This window comes from Vidua chalybeata, chromosome 2 (assembly GCF_026979565.1).
Source record: "Vidua chalybeata isolate OUT-0048 chromosome 2, bVidCha1 merged haplotype, whole genome shotgun sequence".
Classification (NCBI taxonomy): domain Eukaryota; kingdom Metazoa; phylum Chordata; class Aves; order Passeriformes; family Viduidae; genus Vidua; species Vidua chalybeata.
The window spans coordinates 75,479,973-75,497,102 of record NC_071531.1 but is presented as its reverse complement, the minus strand read 5'-3'; the positions used below and the strand labels follow the sequence as shown (position 1 = coordinate 75,497,102).

Here is a 17,130-nt window from a genome sequence, read left to right as displayed (position 1 = left end):
TGATCTCATTTGGGTGGAACAAGTTAGTTGTTGCAGAATAATCTATTACCCTGTTCCCAAGCTTCCGTCTTTAAATCTGCACAGCAGGGATTATTTACTTATGGATTTAAGTGTGTATTGGGGATCTAGTTTCGTTTGACCCTCCCAACAGAAGAACATGCAATCAACTTCCTGGCAGCTGGAGTTGCTCCTGAAGTGTGCAGTTACTGCAGGAAGGCCAGGGCTGGCTTGGCACAATCAAGGGCTGTGGCATCTGAGTGGGTACAGCTCAGGGCTTTATGGCCACCTCTGCCTCTGAACTCGCTCAGCAGCTTTTTAGCAAAGGAGCCTGAGCAGCTCCTGAGCAGTACAAAACTCTGAGTACAAACTTCAGTCTCCGTGTTGTGCTGTGCTGGAGACTGATGCAAACCTTTTGACATATTTTTTTAGGAGAATTAGCATGAATCTGAGAGGTATTACAAACTCAGCAACTTGTTGGCTCCTCTCAGGTGTCCTTACTCTTCACTACGTCATATTTACCTTCTCACCCTGCACTTCTGCTCCATGGTTTGCTTGAGAATTTGTTGTATCCTGAAACAGGCTTTTCTCAGTGATCAATAATGCAAATGCTTGAATAATAGTCTTATTAACAGAAACAAAAAGGGATCTTGAGTGGAATTTGTTGTGCTGACACAAATTTTTATACTGGGTTTGTGTTTCTATCATTATCCCTGGAAGTATTCAAAAAGCCAGTGGATGTGGCACTTGGGTGTATGGGCGCATGGCTAATGGTGTACACAGCAGTGCTGGGTTAATAGTTGGGCTGAGATTGCAGGTCCATCTGCAAATACCTGCTTGTGATTTACTTGGTAGTTTGTGGTTCTAGTCTACAATAAATAAATAATTTTGGCTTCTAACTTGTTTTCTTTTCCAATTCCTAGTAACAGCCTGCCCAACTGAAGATGTCTAACAATGGAGTTGAAACAGAAGACAAACCACCTGCTCCTCCAATGAGAAATACCAGCACTATGATTGGTTCAGGAAGCAAAGATCCTGGGACTTTAAACCATGGCTCAAAACCTCTGCCTCCCAATCCAGAAGAAAAGAAGAGGAAGGATCGATTTTACCGATCTATTTTGCCAGGAGATAAAAGTACAGTATTTTATCTCTTCTAATAAACATTCTGTCTGAATGTTGCTCTGCTTGAACATAGTCAAGCACTCAATGCATAGTGATGGTTGAGGTTTCAGAAAACATTGTGTGTTTGCTTCCTGCACATCTGTCTTGGTCATTTCAGGGTACATAAGGTACAATCTGTAGATATGTTTTTTCTAATGTTTTTTTCCTGTAACTTTGAATCCATCTCACTTTTTTCCATAAGATCATAGAAAACTAGAATTATTTGAGTTGGAAGGGACCTTAAGGATCACCTTGTTCCAAGTTCCTTGTTATAGTTGGGGATATCTTCCACCAGACCAGGTTCCTCAGAGCCTCATCCAGGCTGGCCTTGAACACTTCCGAGGATGGGGCAGCCACAGCTTCTCTGGGCAACCTGTACCTGTGCCTCACCACCCTCACAGTGAGGAATTTCTTCCTAATATCTAATTTAAACCTGTCCTCTCTTGTTTTTAATTTATTTACTCTTGTTTTATCACTCCATGCCCTTGTCAAAATCCCTTTGCAGGTCTCTTTTAGGCCCCCTTTCTTGTAAGTGGTTTTTTTTTTTTTTAATTTGTTTTGACTTTCCCATAAATTATGAGAACAGTGTCCCTGAAAATCTGGACTAGCTGTGGGACTAGCTCTGTTACTTCCCAGACCATTGTCCATAATGGTCTTGAAAATCATAAGGTTTTGTGCCAATTACAAGCCGGCCAATAAAGCTGGCATTGGCAATTGGTGGAGAGCAGAGGGAGGTCTTTTGCTCGTTTTGTAGTTTTAAACAGCAAATAATTTGAGTTATACAAGACTAATATGCAATCTCCTACTAGACCTGTCATATTTTGCCTCATGGCCATTACTCTGTTCTAATGTCTGGGTCAGCCATTGTCTTACTTGCTTTTAAGAACAATCTGTCACTGAAAATTCTTGCATATTTCTTGTGAACTGAAGGAGATTTTCATGTTCAAGGGACTGTAACAGATGGAAAAATAGATAGGAACTGTGAACTGTACATGAAATTCTAATTTTTAGGATGAGGATATTTTAAAAATCCTCTCTCCTATGAATCTTTTGAAGTGATGCAAAAAAAAAAAAAAATCTCCATCCCCTAATATGTGCTGGTTTCTTTTTATATCTGACCTATTTTTTTGGAGTTCCTCTTCGTAATGCATCAGCTTTTTCTGTATTGCAATGGTTTCTAAGCACTGGGTGACTAAAGTCAAGACTAAATATCCTCAACTCCGTGGCCTTCAGGTGAGAGGCTGCCTCCTAATTTTTATTAGTGAAAAGACTAATTGAAATTATAGTTTCACTAATTTAAATAAGCAATGTGGTAGATCATTTTCTACAAAACGAATGTGGCATTCATTATTATCCTTATCTGATACTTTTGGCAACTTTGGATTGTTTTGCAAATGTGGGTTTTGGACCTGCAATCCAAAAATAAAAGTCTGCCATGTCTGGGTTAGAACTTACCATTATGAGTATGAATCCTAAAAAAGCTTCAGGATTTTTGTGTTGACTTACTTAAAGGAGAGGCATTTTTAAATCTCTAGGATGAACTGTTCCAGAGATCAAATAAATCACCTGAAACTTGTAAAGGAGTAAAAGAAGTAGAACCTGAAATGCTAACTTGAGTTGGATTATGAAGAACTATGAACAAGGAGAAAAATGAAGGTTTGGGGAAAATCAGCAGACAGACTGTGACTGATCCAAAGCTGCCCATGTTTACTGAAGATTGGCCAACATGGCAGATGCTTCAAGACATGAGAGATTTTTGTTTAGCCAAGCCCAGCAGAGCCTTCTGTTGCAATACACCTGCCCAAATGAGAATGGTTGCTTCTGTCCTCTAATTCCTGTTGAGCAAAAAATTCCTTTAACACTGTCACCTTCACTTCAAATTGGTTGATTTCTATCTTATGAAAACTTCTTCTAGTCTCATGATGAGAGCTAAATTCCTATTGTGTCATGCTGCTTAAATGTAGGGAAATTCTTCAGTGTTCACAGCGCTTCTCTTTGGTTTGTGCCTGAAATCATTTGAGTGTTATTTTTTAGTGTGGCTGAACTAAAAGGGAGTTTGGTTTCCATTCAGTTAGAGGAAAGTAATTTTGAGCAAATCTGTGCTAACCCTGTGCATGGGCAGAGGTGTTGTATAAAGGACACATGGGGCATAAATCCAGGGCCTCACGCATGTTTGCACACTTGCATTGAACTATACCCCTCCAGGCAGCTCTGGAGGTGTCATGCTCTGCCTGCAAAATTTAGGATGTAATTTGTAGTCCTCATTTCCTCTGTCCAAGCCTAAACCACAAACCCAGTATTTAAAAAACCTGTTGGCTTAATACTGAGTGGGTCCTGCCCAATAGGATGCAGAGCTTGTGTGGCTTGCTGCTCTCAGCAGGACTTGTGAATATTTTGAATTTTCCTGGGCTCAAGGGACTCGTCAGTGCCTAACTGAGGGTGTCAGTGTGGCTTGAATGGGGCACATTTATCTCCTTTGAACTTTGCTGAGCTCAGTTGCAGCTTCAAACAGAAGAAAGGTTTTACCTGCAAGGTGACAGTGTGCAGCAACCAGGAGCCCGTTCCATGGTCACTGGGAGCACTGTACTCCATGTTAGCAGTGGTGAAAACTGTTCTCATCTCAGTGTGCTTCAGGATGGCCTCACTGCATGGTCAGACATCGTGCTTCAGAGTTGCAGCTCAAGTTGCCAGAACATTGTAAGGAAAATTTATGGGAGGCTCTTGTAATGGCGTTGAACGTGGAAGGCTGTGAAGGAGAAGGTGATGAGGTGTTTGTGGGAATAAAGTCTTTGGTGATGGTAGGTAGGTCGTCTTAAATATATTATTTCTCTTTTGTATTTTTTTAAATTAAGATTCTTCAAGTATTTTTAGCTCATTGCAAGGATAATGCAATCACTTTAAAGGGACTTTAGTGTTTAGCAAAACTGGGAGTGCCTTTCTCTTTAGTTCTTTTTCCCTTATACCACCTGCTATGACATAGCATTTATCTGCTTACAAAGGCAGTTGTATTATTAATGGTTTTATAATGTTTAGGCTTCTAGATCTGTCAGATCTGCCTGATTATGGAAATAAAAAAAAAAAAACACGTAAGACTTCTGGTTAACAACTTAATGTCCTTAAGCTTTTTTAGGAATATGTTCAACTCTGCTGTGGCAGCTGTCCTGGACCATGTGTGGGTGTTCATAGTCTGTGCGGAGCTCTTGCGTAATGGTGCTGGTAGAGGTGTCCTCTTCTTCCTCACCTGAGCAATGGGCTTCTAGGCTGTGTTGACACCTCAGTCTTTGGCTTGGAAGAGTGGACTGATCCTGCAGGCAGACCTATGGAATATGGTGGCTCTGATGGCACTCCCTGCACCTCTTTGCCTCTCGCTTTCCATCCGGCGCTAGTGCGTGCAGCAGCCTCTGTGCTGCAGATGCTCACCATCTGCTAACCAGCAGCTGCTCTTGTCTCCTGCTTGCTCCCTTCTCAAGGATGGCTCCTCCAGCATTGCTCTTTTCCCCTTGGCAACTCTCTCGCTCCTCTGTGACTCAGCTTCCCTCATTCCCTTTGTTTGAAAGAAGGATCAAAAACAATCTGTTCCATCTTTGTGTCCCAAATGGAGCATCTGATCCTTTTCTTTCTCCAAAATTACCCTGTACAACTGTAGCTCTGTAATGATACAGAGAACAGTGCCAGAGCTGGCACTGAAGGAAATGGGATTCAGTCCTTTGGGGCCTGCCCTGAGCCTCTCTACACAACCAACCACAGCAGTGTCCTAAAGAATTGCTACGCTGAGTGTTAGCCTTGCAGGCTTCTCAAAGTACCTGGGGTTTGGCATTCATGTTGCCAAAAGTGCATTGGGGAATGTCAGCCACAAAACAAATTCTGTTTGGTTTTGGATAAAAAAGGGAACAGCTGGGAAATGTGAGTGGTTTACTCACCTTCTCCTGGCTCTGCTGATTTTATAACTGCAAGCAGCAGCAAAGCTGACTAGAATGTGGTTCTTCCTTAAACTAATCTCAATTTCTTGAATACAATAAATGCTAAAAGGAAGGTGGAATCTTTAATAGATAATGAATATGGATGAACTTAATCCAGTGCATAATGATAATCTTGTTTGAAGACCTCACTTTAAAATTCGCAGGGTGCATCTGCTTTGATATATTTCCTTCCCTGTTTCTTTGTGACTTCTGCTCCTCACCTGCCAGATTCTGCTATCTCACTCATGTCTTCAAAGCTGGTTATTATACCATCTCTAGTTAATTTTGTGAGCAAAAAAAAAAGCAGATGTGCTTTTGCTCACAAGATTTTACAGCAGAATCCCACATTATTTTTAGATTTCTTCACAAACTTTTGAGGAAATAGGATGGAGGAAGAAATTTCTAAGGAGTATTTGTAGTTAATTTTGTCCCTGGCTTTTGTATCAGAGGCAAGTGTATATTTAAAAGCCCATAATACTGTTTTGTTGGGTTTTTTTAAAGTTGCTTAAAAAATCAAATAAAAATATGTGTTCAATACTGACTGGCTTCCAATTACTGCCACTGTAGAGCTTTTGAGTCTGACCTGTGTAAGTTTGAGTGGATATTTTAGATAAATAGCTCTCATGCTGTTGAGTCTAGATATACTAGTTGATACTTTACATATACTGAAAATATCAGTTTCCTTATTTTATGCTTGTCCTATGCTAATGGACTTTTATTTCTGTTGTCCACTCACTATGGCTGCTCTTAAGTGTGGAAAGAAAGTTTTTAAACTTGGTGTTTTTCTGCTTCAGATCAAAATCCTATGGCTAGCAAAAATGGGAGAGGGGGTGATTGTGTAGGTGGATTAGAAACTATTGGGGAGATTTTAATTCTTGATGCATGTATGTTTTTTTTTTTTTGTGGTTTTTTTTTTTTTTTTTTTGTGTGTTTTTTTTTTGTTTGTTTGTTTTTGTCTCTTGCAGCCAATAAGAAGAAAGAGAAAGAGCGGCCAGAGATCTCCCTCCCTTCAGACTTTGAACACACGATTCATGTGGGGTTTGATGCAGTCACGGGAGAATTCACAGTAAGTGAATCTGGAGGAAAAGAGAACTGTGTGGTTTGGCTTATTGCTAGGAGGAGCCAGGGCCCATTAATCTTTTATATATTAATGCTGGAAGGGCTATTACCATCGTCTAGTTTGATCTCATTTGAAACACATCTGCAGAAGTTACCCACTAATTCATGCTGAAAGACTGTCAAACTTGGCACATCCCAGGAGCTCAGGCTGCCAGCGAACTTTTCCTTCCTTGATTTTTTGGCTGCTGTGGTCAGCTAAACATGGTATATATCTCTTCCCTTCCCTTCTCTTCCCCGCCCTTCCTCCCCTATAGCTGAAAGAGCAGTCTGTGTCCCCCAAATGGGGCTCTGAGAGGTTTCCTTTAGGAGGCACATAGCTGTGTACAGCTACTTAGGACAGAGCATGTATGTGCTGCCCTAAGGCTAAATGTCAGATGCTTTTATGTGTGGTGGGTTTTTTTGTTTATTGACATACAAAATACTGTAAAGACAGTTGTATTTTCACTCTTATTTTGGTTGAGATAGTGTTTCCTAGCAGCAGAAGTTGTTTGCGAACAAGGTGTTTCTACCTGTCTGTAATATGCTGCTTTTTCAGGGACTTTATTCCCCTACCCTGAATCATGTGCACATGTGTTTTGCATGGCAGCCTCTAGACTTGCCCAGGTTACCCCACCTGTACAAGTGGGGCATTACCTGAGGTATGCATCCAGCCATCCTTTTGAACAGGGAGGATAACTTCATTGCTCATGGATCCCAGTCTCTGCCACTCTGTCCATACAAACTGTTATCCCTGCTGGTGAGGAAAGGCACAAGTCTGACTATTTTCCAGGTGTGTTTATTTTCTGGCTGGAAATGATGTCCCTATAGTGAAATTCTGAACTTCAGATGTGAAGTTAACACCTCTGCTTTCCCAGCTCTGGTTACAGAGGGCACCGCACTGCTGTTACTGTTATGCTAGTGCTACCAGAAGACCCAAATGAGTGTTCCATGCCCATTGTGCTGGAGGCTGTGCAGTGTATGTTACCTTCTATTGTCTTTCTTGGGTATATATAAGTATGTGAATACCTGTGCATAAAGGATTTTGTGTTTTGTTTTGATTTTTTTTCTTGAGGCTTTTCCCAGACTACAGCAATTGGTTCTTCTCCTTTCTGGTTTTTGCATTTTGGTCTGCAAAGGACCTGGAAGTCACACAGAGACCCAAGAGCAGAGTGACATTTACATGCCCAAGTGTGAGGCAGTGGCAGGGAGGCACACATTCACCACTTCTTTTTCTTTCCTCTCCTCTCCTTTTCTGTCCTCTTTTCTCCCTATGTCCCTCACAATACTGTGTAATTGCAGAAGCTGGGGCAGAACTGTGGCAGTGGGCTTATGTTTTGTGCACATTAGACCAGCTGTGTGTTACCAAGGTGCCTCTTCCCACAGGGAATGCCAGAGCAATGGGCACGTCTGCTGCAGACTTCCAACATCACCAAGTCAGAGCAGAAGAAGAACCCCCAGGCAGTGCTGGACGTGTTGGAGTTTTACAACTCCAAGAAGATCTCCAACAGCCAGAAGTACATGAGCTTCACAGGTACATGGTGATGGTCTCATGTGGCTGCTTTGTCCAGCTCTCCATGGTCAGGGCATGTGGGGCTTCTTTTGTTTAACTGACAAGTAGGTCTCTCTTTTCAAGGATAATGTGAATGAGATTCTCTGGCTGCTCAAGCACCCTTCTTCCTTTAATATGCTGTTCTCTTAATCTGGATGCCCAGCATAGCTGCAAAATAGGAGGTCAGTCAACTGGCTGAGCCTCCCAAACACATACTTTTTCTGATGCTCACAGCCAGCATCTGGAAGGTAGATCCCAGACTGCTGGGGCTGGGTTCCTCCTGATGAAAGTCCCTGGAGAAAACAGGCAGCTAAATTTTGCACCAATTTCAGTTTGCAGGGTGTGGGTGTTGTTTTTTGTGTACTTGGGGTGAGAGTCTCTTTGCTCCCATGTGCCTTGGTTGAGGAATATGCCTCAGCTGCCTGGGTGCTTGAAATTTGCTGGCTGGGTTCCTCTAAAAGTTGAAACTGCCAAGGTTTTGTGCCTCTTTCTATGGGTTATCTGCCCTCTGAAGGACATCTCAACCACCACTCCTTTTCCTTTCAACTGCAACTCCTTCCCTTTCTAAATATTAACCCCTACTTTGGTTCTTTTAGGGGGATAGAACCAGATCTGTTACTAATTAGGAAGGCTCTGAGCAGCGATAAAAACACAAATATTCCCCTATGTGCCTGGATAGTCAAATGAGAAGCCCATCAGTTGACTTGTGGGGTCCTCTGTGCTATTCCAGGAAGTTTAGGTGGCTGAGACTGAACATTTTGCAGTCGGGAGTCAGCTGCAGTGCCTCTGCTGGGGACTTAGTCCACTGATAATATTTTGTGTACATGGATGGAGGACAATATTCATTCAGGTTTTGCTCTGGGCAATTCAACCCTCCTGCTGCAGGGATTTGCGACCCTTGCATTTGTCTGCATTTACTTGCCCTCTGTTCCTATATCTTCCAGGGTTCAGCTGGTTCTGGGAAGCTGGAGTTAGGGAGCAGCCTTTTTTCTGCCTGTTCTAAAGAGAGCTTGTCCCTTGCTCCTCTCCCCACTGCTGCATTTATAACTCATTTATAACGGTATTATTATCTGTCTTTCAGATAAATCAACTGAGGATTACAATTCATCTAATACATTGGTAAGCCTCACATTCTGTCTCCAGTTTGGGGATTAAAAAACTTGCAAAAATTAGTTAATTACATGTAAACTTGTAGTTTGCTTAGTGTTCTAAAATCTGAACTATTTATATTTGTATAGTGAGTACATGTTTATAAAAACAGGCATGCTCCTTTAACTTTTTTTTTTTTTCAACTGGTGAGGAATAAAGCTGATGGAAGTAGAATTTTTAGTGAATAGTAAATTAGTGAATTAATTTGTAGAAGTAGCTCTGTTTTCATAGAAGTTGGTCTTTTTCTACACTTAGAATTTGATCACCACTCTGCTGTCAGGTTTTATTTCTCGATAAACATCTGTTTTATAACAAAGTTTATTTACTAACCTGCAAGGTCTGATTTACTAAAGCTAATGTTGATTAACCAGACTAATCTCTAGCAGAACAGGAAATAAAAGGTTCTCCTCCTCTCTGCTCGACCTTTACTCAGTCCTTGCCAGGGCAGGCACTACTCCTATTTGCTTTCTTAGGAGACATGATAAATTTTTGTATGTGCCTGTGAGGTGGAAGAAACAAAACTTTCAATTTAAGATGATTCATAAAACCCCACAATTCCCTCAGCTCTTATTTCTCATAGCCATGTCATTACCTAGAATTTGCTTGTTCTGCTCCTTTCCAAAGGCAGCTTATTCAGATCTGATCATTTAGGACTCTGTAAAAAGAAAAGAAAAATGTTTCTGCCATTGTTCATTTTTACACATCATTGTATGTCAGTCCAGAAGTTTCAATATCTGAGGTTGGATTTTTAAGTAAATCCTGACAAAAGCAGTAGTTACCAGTCTACTGAGATACCCAATGCCCTCTCTCAGGCTAACCTTTAATTTTGGGGGTATTCAGGAAATCCCCAGTACATAATTTTTCCTTGTTTTTGACAAGCTAGGTTTTTGTGTTATGTCAACTGCATTTTGACAATTATTTGTCAGGATGATGATGACTTCAAGTATTTTAGGCTCAGTAAAATACTGTGTTGCTTTCCCCCTCTTTCTGAGGATTTTAATACTTTTCCCCCTACCACTGTTAGGGAGGTGATGATGCACAAACAGAACTGGTCTAGTGGGTTGAGGACCTTACCAAATTTATTCTGAAATGTTTGTAGTATAAAGGATGGAATGAACTTGTAATCCAGTTTCACATGGATACATTTAAAAGTGACTTTCATTCCTAATCACATTATTGCAGAAAATTCCATACAATTTTTTAACCACTTATAAAGCTGTTTTTAAACAAAATAATTGTTCCTATTCTTTCAGAAATTTTTTATGTTGAGAAGTAACTTAAAAATATATTTGAAAATATTCTGCCAGATTCTGCTTCCAAAATTTCACATTAATTAATTAGTTCTCAGTCACCATACCAGAGGTGATGTTAACTTGACCTCCTAACTTTTGGAGAAACCATTAAGAGTTTGATTTAAATTCTAGCATTTAAAGTCTGAAATCTTCATTCTGAATGGTCAGGGTTTGAAGCAAGCAAAAAACCATAAGAGACAGTATAAATAGGGACAGATATTTCTAAACTTGGGTGTCCCAGAACTTGCTGGTCAGCTGTGTGGATGTTGGGAAAGCAGTGAAAGAGCCCAGGTCTTCTCAGGTCCTTGGGAAGAGGATTGCTGTCACTCAGGCAGATGAGGAGGTCTGTCAGGCAGTGTTGGACTGCGCACCCATTTCCCATGGAGACCCAGGAACCTTGGGTTTTGAGTTTTTCAGACACTGTAACTCACCAACTTGTTCTGATTATTGTTTTTCTGCACTTGCTTCAGTGCAATCTCTCTTGGGATCTTAATCTAATGTTTGATTTTGTTTATAATGTGATTGTTTATAATTTGATTTTAATGTGATTGTGAGTTTGTTCGTGTGGTTGGGTTTTTGGTTTTTGCTATTTGTGCAACTCCTTGCAGAATGTGAAGGCTGTCTCTGAGACCCCTGCAGTGCCCTTAGTGTCTGAAGATGAGGATGATGAAGATGATGCAGCTCCACCCCCTGTGATAGCTCCACGACCGGAACACACCAAATCTGTGAGCAGAAATTCTTTGTTCAGCCTGCACTGCTGCAATCACAGTCAGGTCTTGCCTGTGACTCTTTGTCCCTCTGCATGGCTTGATGCTGAGCCCTTCTTGGGAGCAGGAGGGAGGCAGTGGGAGCCACTCCTTCTGGCAGAGTACCTTAGTGTTGTCACCTGCCTAGTTGTGGGGGGCATGAGTCCTTGATTAGTGATGTCAGTTGCTAACAAAGCAGCTATAGAAATGCATCCCTGACAGCAGCAGTAACAAGATGAATAGAAGTGTTTAAATCTTCACCTGACTTGTGTGTTTTTCCCAACAAAATTAGATATACACCCGCTCTGTGATAGACCCTATTCCTCCGCCTACCAGAGATGTGGCCACCTCTCCTATTTCTTCTCCCTCGGAAAACAGCACAACAGCACCCGACATGCTGGTCAGGAACACGGAGAAGCAAAAGAAAAAGCCAAAAATGTCAGATGAAGAGATACTGGAAAAATTAAGTATGTCCTTCTTCTTTAAAAAAGCTAAACTCCTGTGGAGTTGGTTTCTCAGAATGTTAATAAGCTGAAATGTTTCCCTGTTTTGTGATCCCTTACCAAAGACATGGGCACATGGTCACAACACAGAATTGGGGGCAGATGTAAGGGGTGAGCTTGAATTTAAGCTGAGCACCTGTGATACTGGCTGAAGTCCCCAGGGAGCTGTAGATCCTCAGGCTCTGCAAAACAAGCCCTGAATAAATAAGATCTATTTAATTATGAAGTCTGAGATCATTCCACATCTTATTCTGTAGCTCTGAAGCATAAACGATTATATTACGATGTTAGACATGAGGTGTCTAAAAGATTGAGAGAAAATTAATGCATCCCCAGATTTGCCTTCCACAGTATCATGGTGTAAAGTGACTTGGTTATTTTTAAGTGCTTTCACATTTTTGTGGGTAGCCCAATTGGTGGTTTTTTTTCTGAGAAAAATTCATCCAGTCTCTCAGATGTGTCCTCACGTCTTTAGCAGTTCCTACCTTCAGTGCGAGTGCTCCTCTGCTGCCTGGTGGTTTTGGGTTATGCTGTGGCATATCCAACAGCTGAACCAGCTCTTTGATGCAATTGATTGCTATCCTCAGCCTGGACCAGGTTTTATTAGAGTATTTCTAATTCTTTGAACTACTAATCCTGTATTAATTACCTCAATGCCTTGCTTGTCAGTTGACTTACATTTTGTTAGCACCTCTATGATAAGGCTGGCCTCTTACGTTTGAGGGTGTATTTGTCAGTATTTTAGGAATAGGAGTCTGATAGTTAGATGAAGACTGAATCTGAGGATACAACTTTAAATTTTTTTTTAAATATTAAAATGATATCTGAGTAAATAATTTCTCTAAATAAAGCCTAAATTGACTTGATGGCTTATTAATTGGGACTGCTTGCTGTTGGAAAACTCCTACCCATTATTTCAAAACACCAGCTTCACTCACTCAATTAGCAGGATTTTTGTATCATGAAGGATTCAAGACATTTTTATGACCAGGCAGGGCGAGTAGCAACTGTGGCAGGAAAAAAAGTGCTATTCTAATAAAAATACACCCACTTCAGTCATTCAGAGAAGAACAAGTGCTACTTTTGGGAGTGTTGAGAAGCAGATGTACCTTCTGACACCTTGCTTGCTCCAGGTGTCAGCTTCTATATATGGGCTAGTCAGAAAAATGTTATGAAGTTTTAATCTTTAGCCTTAATCTAAGTAAAAATGTCTTTCCACTGGAGGCAATGGAGCTGTACTTGTGCAGCCAAGCAGCCAAGTCTTTTGACATTTTAGTTTGACATGTAACTAAAATGATAAAAATCATAAAGCAAAATATATATTTACACATACAAAAGATATGCTAAATGCATGCAAAGGTTAAAAGGAGGCTGCTCAATCCCTACCTCTCAGCAGAAACACAGCATTGGCGCAAACATTAATGAATCCTCACCTGACTCTTTGGGAGGTAGGAAATACTCCACCATTTTAGAGTTATCAGCATGAAACAGGGCAAAACTGGCAACTGCCACTTGTCACCACAGCATTCTGTCCAGTCCTTGCCTTGGGGAAGCATTTGCAGTCTGAGCTTCTAGCCTGTGTTAGGCTTTGAGGGAAAATTTCTGAATATTTGTCCTGAAATACCAGTCCCAGAGCAGACAGCATTGCTTCTGTAATTGTAGAGTGGGTTTTGTAAAGCCAGATTTCTCTTCCTGCCCTCCTCTCCAAACATGGGTGATATTCCCTACTTCTACCTCTGTCTGTCCTAAATCCTCTGGGTTGGCTGCTCTTCAGTGCTGTCTGAAAATAGCCTTCTCTTGCTCTGCTTGCTACTGGATTTCTTGGCTTAATGACCACGAGCAGTTTCTTTGCCAGTACACATCGGTTCGGGCTCACAGACCCTGTGAGAGCAGCACCATATGTTGGCAGCTTCGGTGACTTGCAAACACCAACTCGGATGCAGCTCTGCATCCCTTGATCCTATTAGCCACCCTGGTGCTGTTAGAGAGGAGACTGGCTCCCAGAAATGGGAGCTCTAGAAATTGCTGGCTCTGGTTCCTTCATCCTAAAAAGGGTGTAATTCCTGCCTGCCACAGGGGAGTTATCAAAAGCAGTTTAAGTTTGCAGCCACTTGCAGCCCTGTGCTGTGGAACACCAGGCAAAGTGCTTTTCCTTTTGAGGAAGGCAGCGATAGACTTTCTTTTGGTTTTGGGAGAATGAGCTGAGGTGGACTCAAGTTGCTCTCCAAAACCAGAGGGATGCTGGTAACTGCTGCTAAAACCTGTGCTGACTGTCGGGTTCCTGGAAGAGCAGCTGAGCATTGCCCAGGACAGGCAGGGGAGTTCTGGCTCTGGAGGATCTCTCTACCTTCTCCTCTGACTCTTGCAGCCCAGTCACTGGATCAGTAAATGGTTGTGGTTGTGCTGGTATGAAGACACCATAAATACTTTTTTTTCCTGCTACAAATTGTCATGGTGTAGGGAAATCTTTGACTAGTTTTGTAACAGACTGTTGCCTCCAAGATGATTTGAGAGCCCAGCCTCCAAATTCCAAGACATTGCAGTGCAGGGGCATTTTAGATCATCCAGGGTGTTAAAGCTGGGAATGACTTTAAGTAGCAGGTTTCCAACAAATAATTGCTTTTGCATGTGTCAGGCCTGTGTATCTCTATCCTGCACCTAGTAATGACTGCCAGTGAAGGTTAAATGTTCTTAATGTGTGTGTCCCATCATTTCTGGAGGGAAGTTCCTGGGGAATACTGCACCTGGGATGTGTTTAAATAACTGAGGACTTCCTTGGTGTCTGTGTGCCTCTGGATTTCTGATGAGTAGTTCATGAGACAGACCATACTGTGGTCAATGGAGCTGTTCTTACAGCTAGCTCTTGTAGCTGTATGAAAAAAGGACTGGAAGAAAATCCTCTTGTTTTTTGTTTTTTGTAGGAAGTATCGTGAGTGTGGGCGATCCAAAAAGGAAGTACACAAATTTTGAGAAGATTGGACAGGGGTTAGTATATGCTTCTTCTCTGTCCTAAACCTTTCATTTCCTTATGCTAAGGAGAAGTCACTGAAACCAGGCTAAGTTAGCTTGCTGGAAAGGCTGTTGGGGATACTTTGGAAAGTTTATTTTGTTTGGTTGCTTATTGGTTTTCCTCTTTTTGGTTTTGGCTGTTTTTCTGAGTTCCACATCCCCCCAGATCTTTTCCTGTTTCTGGCAAAGTCACAGGGACTGGGTTTTTATGGAATTGTGTTGTAATATAGGAAATTATGCCATTAGATGATCAGGTTGATAAATACAGCTACAAACAGGGAAAGAACTGCAAGGCCATCTTCAATTTACAGACTTGCTTCTGCATCAGCTCTCCTCAGGGCATGTGCTATGCCCCTCTAAGCAAGGTAGGGAGCAAGTAGAGATTGTAGGAGAGACTGTACTGAGGCAAAACACAGATCTGCAGTCAGATCCGCATGCTGAGGCTCAAACTCCTGTTTTCCTCACTACAAATGCCCCATTTGTTTATTTCAGCTGATGCTGTTGCTCTGTTATCATATTGGACATCCTGCAAGCCAGGGTAGTGTGGTCATGCCACTTGAAACGGAATAAACTCACAGTCCTACAGTTTGCTGGTTTAGCAGCAAGGGTTTGGACAACCATGGTGTCTCTTATTAGGAACCTTTCTCCCCAGGAGTCCTCTGGCTTCTGCCTCAACAACAGCCTTGTCTCAGAAATATTTCAGACGATGTTTACCACTGGAATTATTGCATGTAAAGGAATGGGATTGAGAGCACTTCAGAGAGACAAGTGGGAAGGGGCATGTGTTAAGCTCTCACTTTTACTTTGAGACCGTAATAAATAATTTCTTTTTCTTTTCTCTGTTTTTTTTTTTTTTTTTTTTAGAGCCTCAGGTACAGTTTATACAGCAATAGATGTAGCTACAGGACAGGAGGTAAGTGCTGCCAGAGTACCACAGCAGTGGATTTTGGATTGTGTCCCAAAAGTACAAGTTGATGCTACAAAATAAAGACTGTCTTTCAGGGATTCATGGCATCTTATTTTTAATGAGGTCTTTATTTACTTACTAATGAGACATGGTTGAGTGGTCTGAGCAGAGAACTGGAAAAAATGACTTCACAAGTTTTGATTACTAAATAATTTCATATTTATAAAGATTCTTTCTGTGATTGCAAAGGCTAGAAGCAAATGTTTGGACTGGGCAGTTCCTCAGTAAAAGTTTCTCTCTTCTTGACAAGATTGCTGCCTGTCTCCATACAAGCTCTTTTATTTGCCCTCTGCTCCTTTGCTTCCTACACTTATAGGACTTAACTTGCACAGAAATAGTTCCTGTCCCACCCTTTGCCTGCTTACTTTCTGCCCGTGAAATTGTGAGACAAGGAATGCCTGTCTTTTCTTTTTTCCCCTCACAAATACTAAAAAGTGCCGTACTTACTGCCTGCATAATAAACTAGTAGTGATGGATATGCAGCATCTAAGGAAACCTTTAGTTCTAGATGGAGGATTTTTTAAAAGATGAAAGTTTGTGTTATTCCAGATATATTTATGGAAGTCTGCATCAATGTGTGTCTACTTAGCATTTGTACAATGCTAGATGTAAGGGTGTACAATGCTAATGTAAGGGTTACTCACCAGTAAATTTCATGACTATGCTTTTTGCTGAAATTCCTTCACCTCCTTTTTCAGTTCCTGAAGAATTAATACACCTTAATTGCAGCCTTTAAGGAAAGGTTATATTTATTTTGAAGCAGAAGAAATTTTATAGGAGGGGGAAGTCCTTTGATGGTTTTCTGCTTTCTTTCTGGACCCCTTGGGTGACTCCCATGTGAAAATTCTTAAATCATTCCTGTTACATTAGTGTGATCAGGTTCTGAATTTTTAAATCTGCATTTGGGTTCACTGTAACTTTGTTCCTTTCTATGAAGCGCACTGAACTCAGCAGCTCAGTGCAGGGAAACACTGGGAATATCTTTATCTGCATAAAATGCCTTCCCTTTCTTCATCTTTCATTCTTCTCTCTGGTGTTGTACAAAGAGCAGCCTGGGGTTTTTGTTTTTGTCTTCTTAAAGTACAGCCCTCATGACTACTGTGAAAAAGCAGCATGTTTGTCTGCTCTTGCCTTCTCGTGTGTTGGGATTTTTGTATAGTGTTCCCTGCTATATACTACCAAAATGCTAATTGTATCCATCTATATTGGCACTCTGTGACTTGTTTTTTTAATCCTTGTTTCTGGGAGTTACTGTAGTAGCTGGCTCCAGTCCATTCACCCAGTCCTCTTTCTCTGCATGTAGCAGTTTTGTAAGGGTGTTTCACTTCTTTCCCTTTGACAAAGTATTGTACCAAAGACAGTTGAATTGTAACCTCTATGAGTTATCTCTGCCTCCAGCTGTGGTGAATAGGATTACTGGTTTGAAGGCTCCTCTGAGGACCAGGGCTCTACAAAGTACTGGTAGTGTGGAAACTTGAATACAAGAGTTACAAACATGTTGTAACCTTCCTGCTCTTTGCAGACATACATGCAGAGCAGATATCTTAAAACAGGAAGAAAGCTACTAAACCAAAGGGCTGCAGCTGACAAATCCATCCCTGTTGCCCTTCAGGCATGACTGGACATAAAGCTGACTCCAATTCATTTATTTTCAGCCCTTTATTTAAACATTGGTGCTTCTCTCCCCCAGGTATTGTTGT

The 17,130-nt window shown here is 41.3% G+C and overlaps 1 protein-coding gene across 5 annotated transcripts in view; it reads left to right on the top strand.

The window, feature by feature from the left end:
- PAK1 (p21 (RAC1) activated kinase 1) overlaps positions 1-17,130 on the top strand; it is a 75,999-nt gene that overhangs the window by 41,371 nt on the left and 17,498 nt on the right. For all 5 annotated transcript variants that reach the window (XM_053935385.1, XM_053935383.1, XM_053935387.1 and 2 more), the window contains 8 exons: positions 921-1,131; positions 6,083-6,183; positions 7,599-7,746; positions 8,846-8,883; positions 10,814-10,930; positions 11,244-11,418; positions 14,376-14,439; positions 15,328-15,376. In XM_053935385.1, the coding sequence (XP_053791360.1) occupies positions 942-1,131; positions 6,083-6,183; positions 7,599-7,746; positions 8,846-8,883; positions 10,814-10,930; positions 11,244-11,418; positions 14,376-14,439; positions 15,328-15,376 (882 nt within the window). In that variant the 5' untranslated portion in view covers positions 921-941. The remainder of the gene's footprint in view (positions 1-920; positions 1,132-6,082; positions 6,184-7,598; positions 7,747-8,845; positions 8,884-10,813; positions 10,931-11,243; positions 11,419-14,375; positions 14,440-15,327; positions 15,377-17,130) is intronic.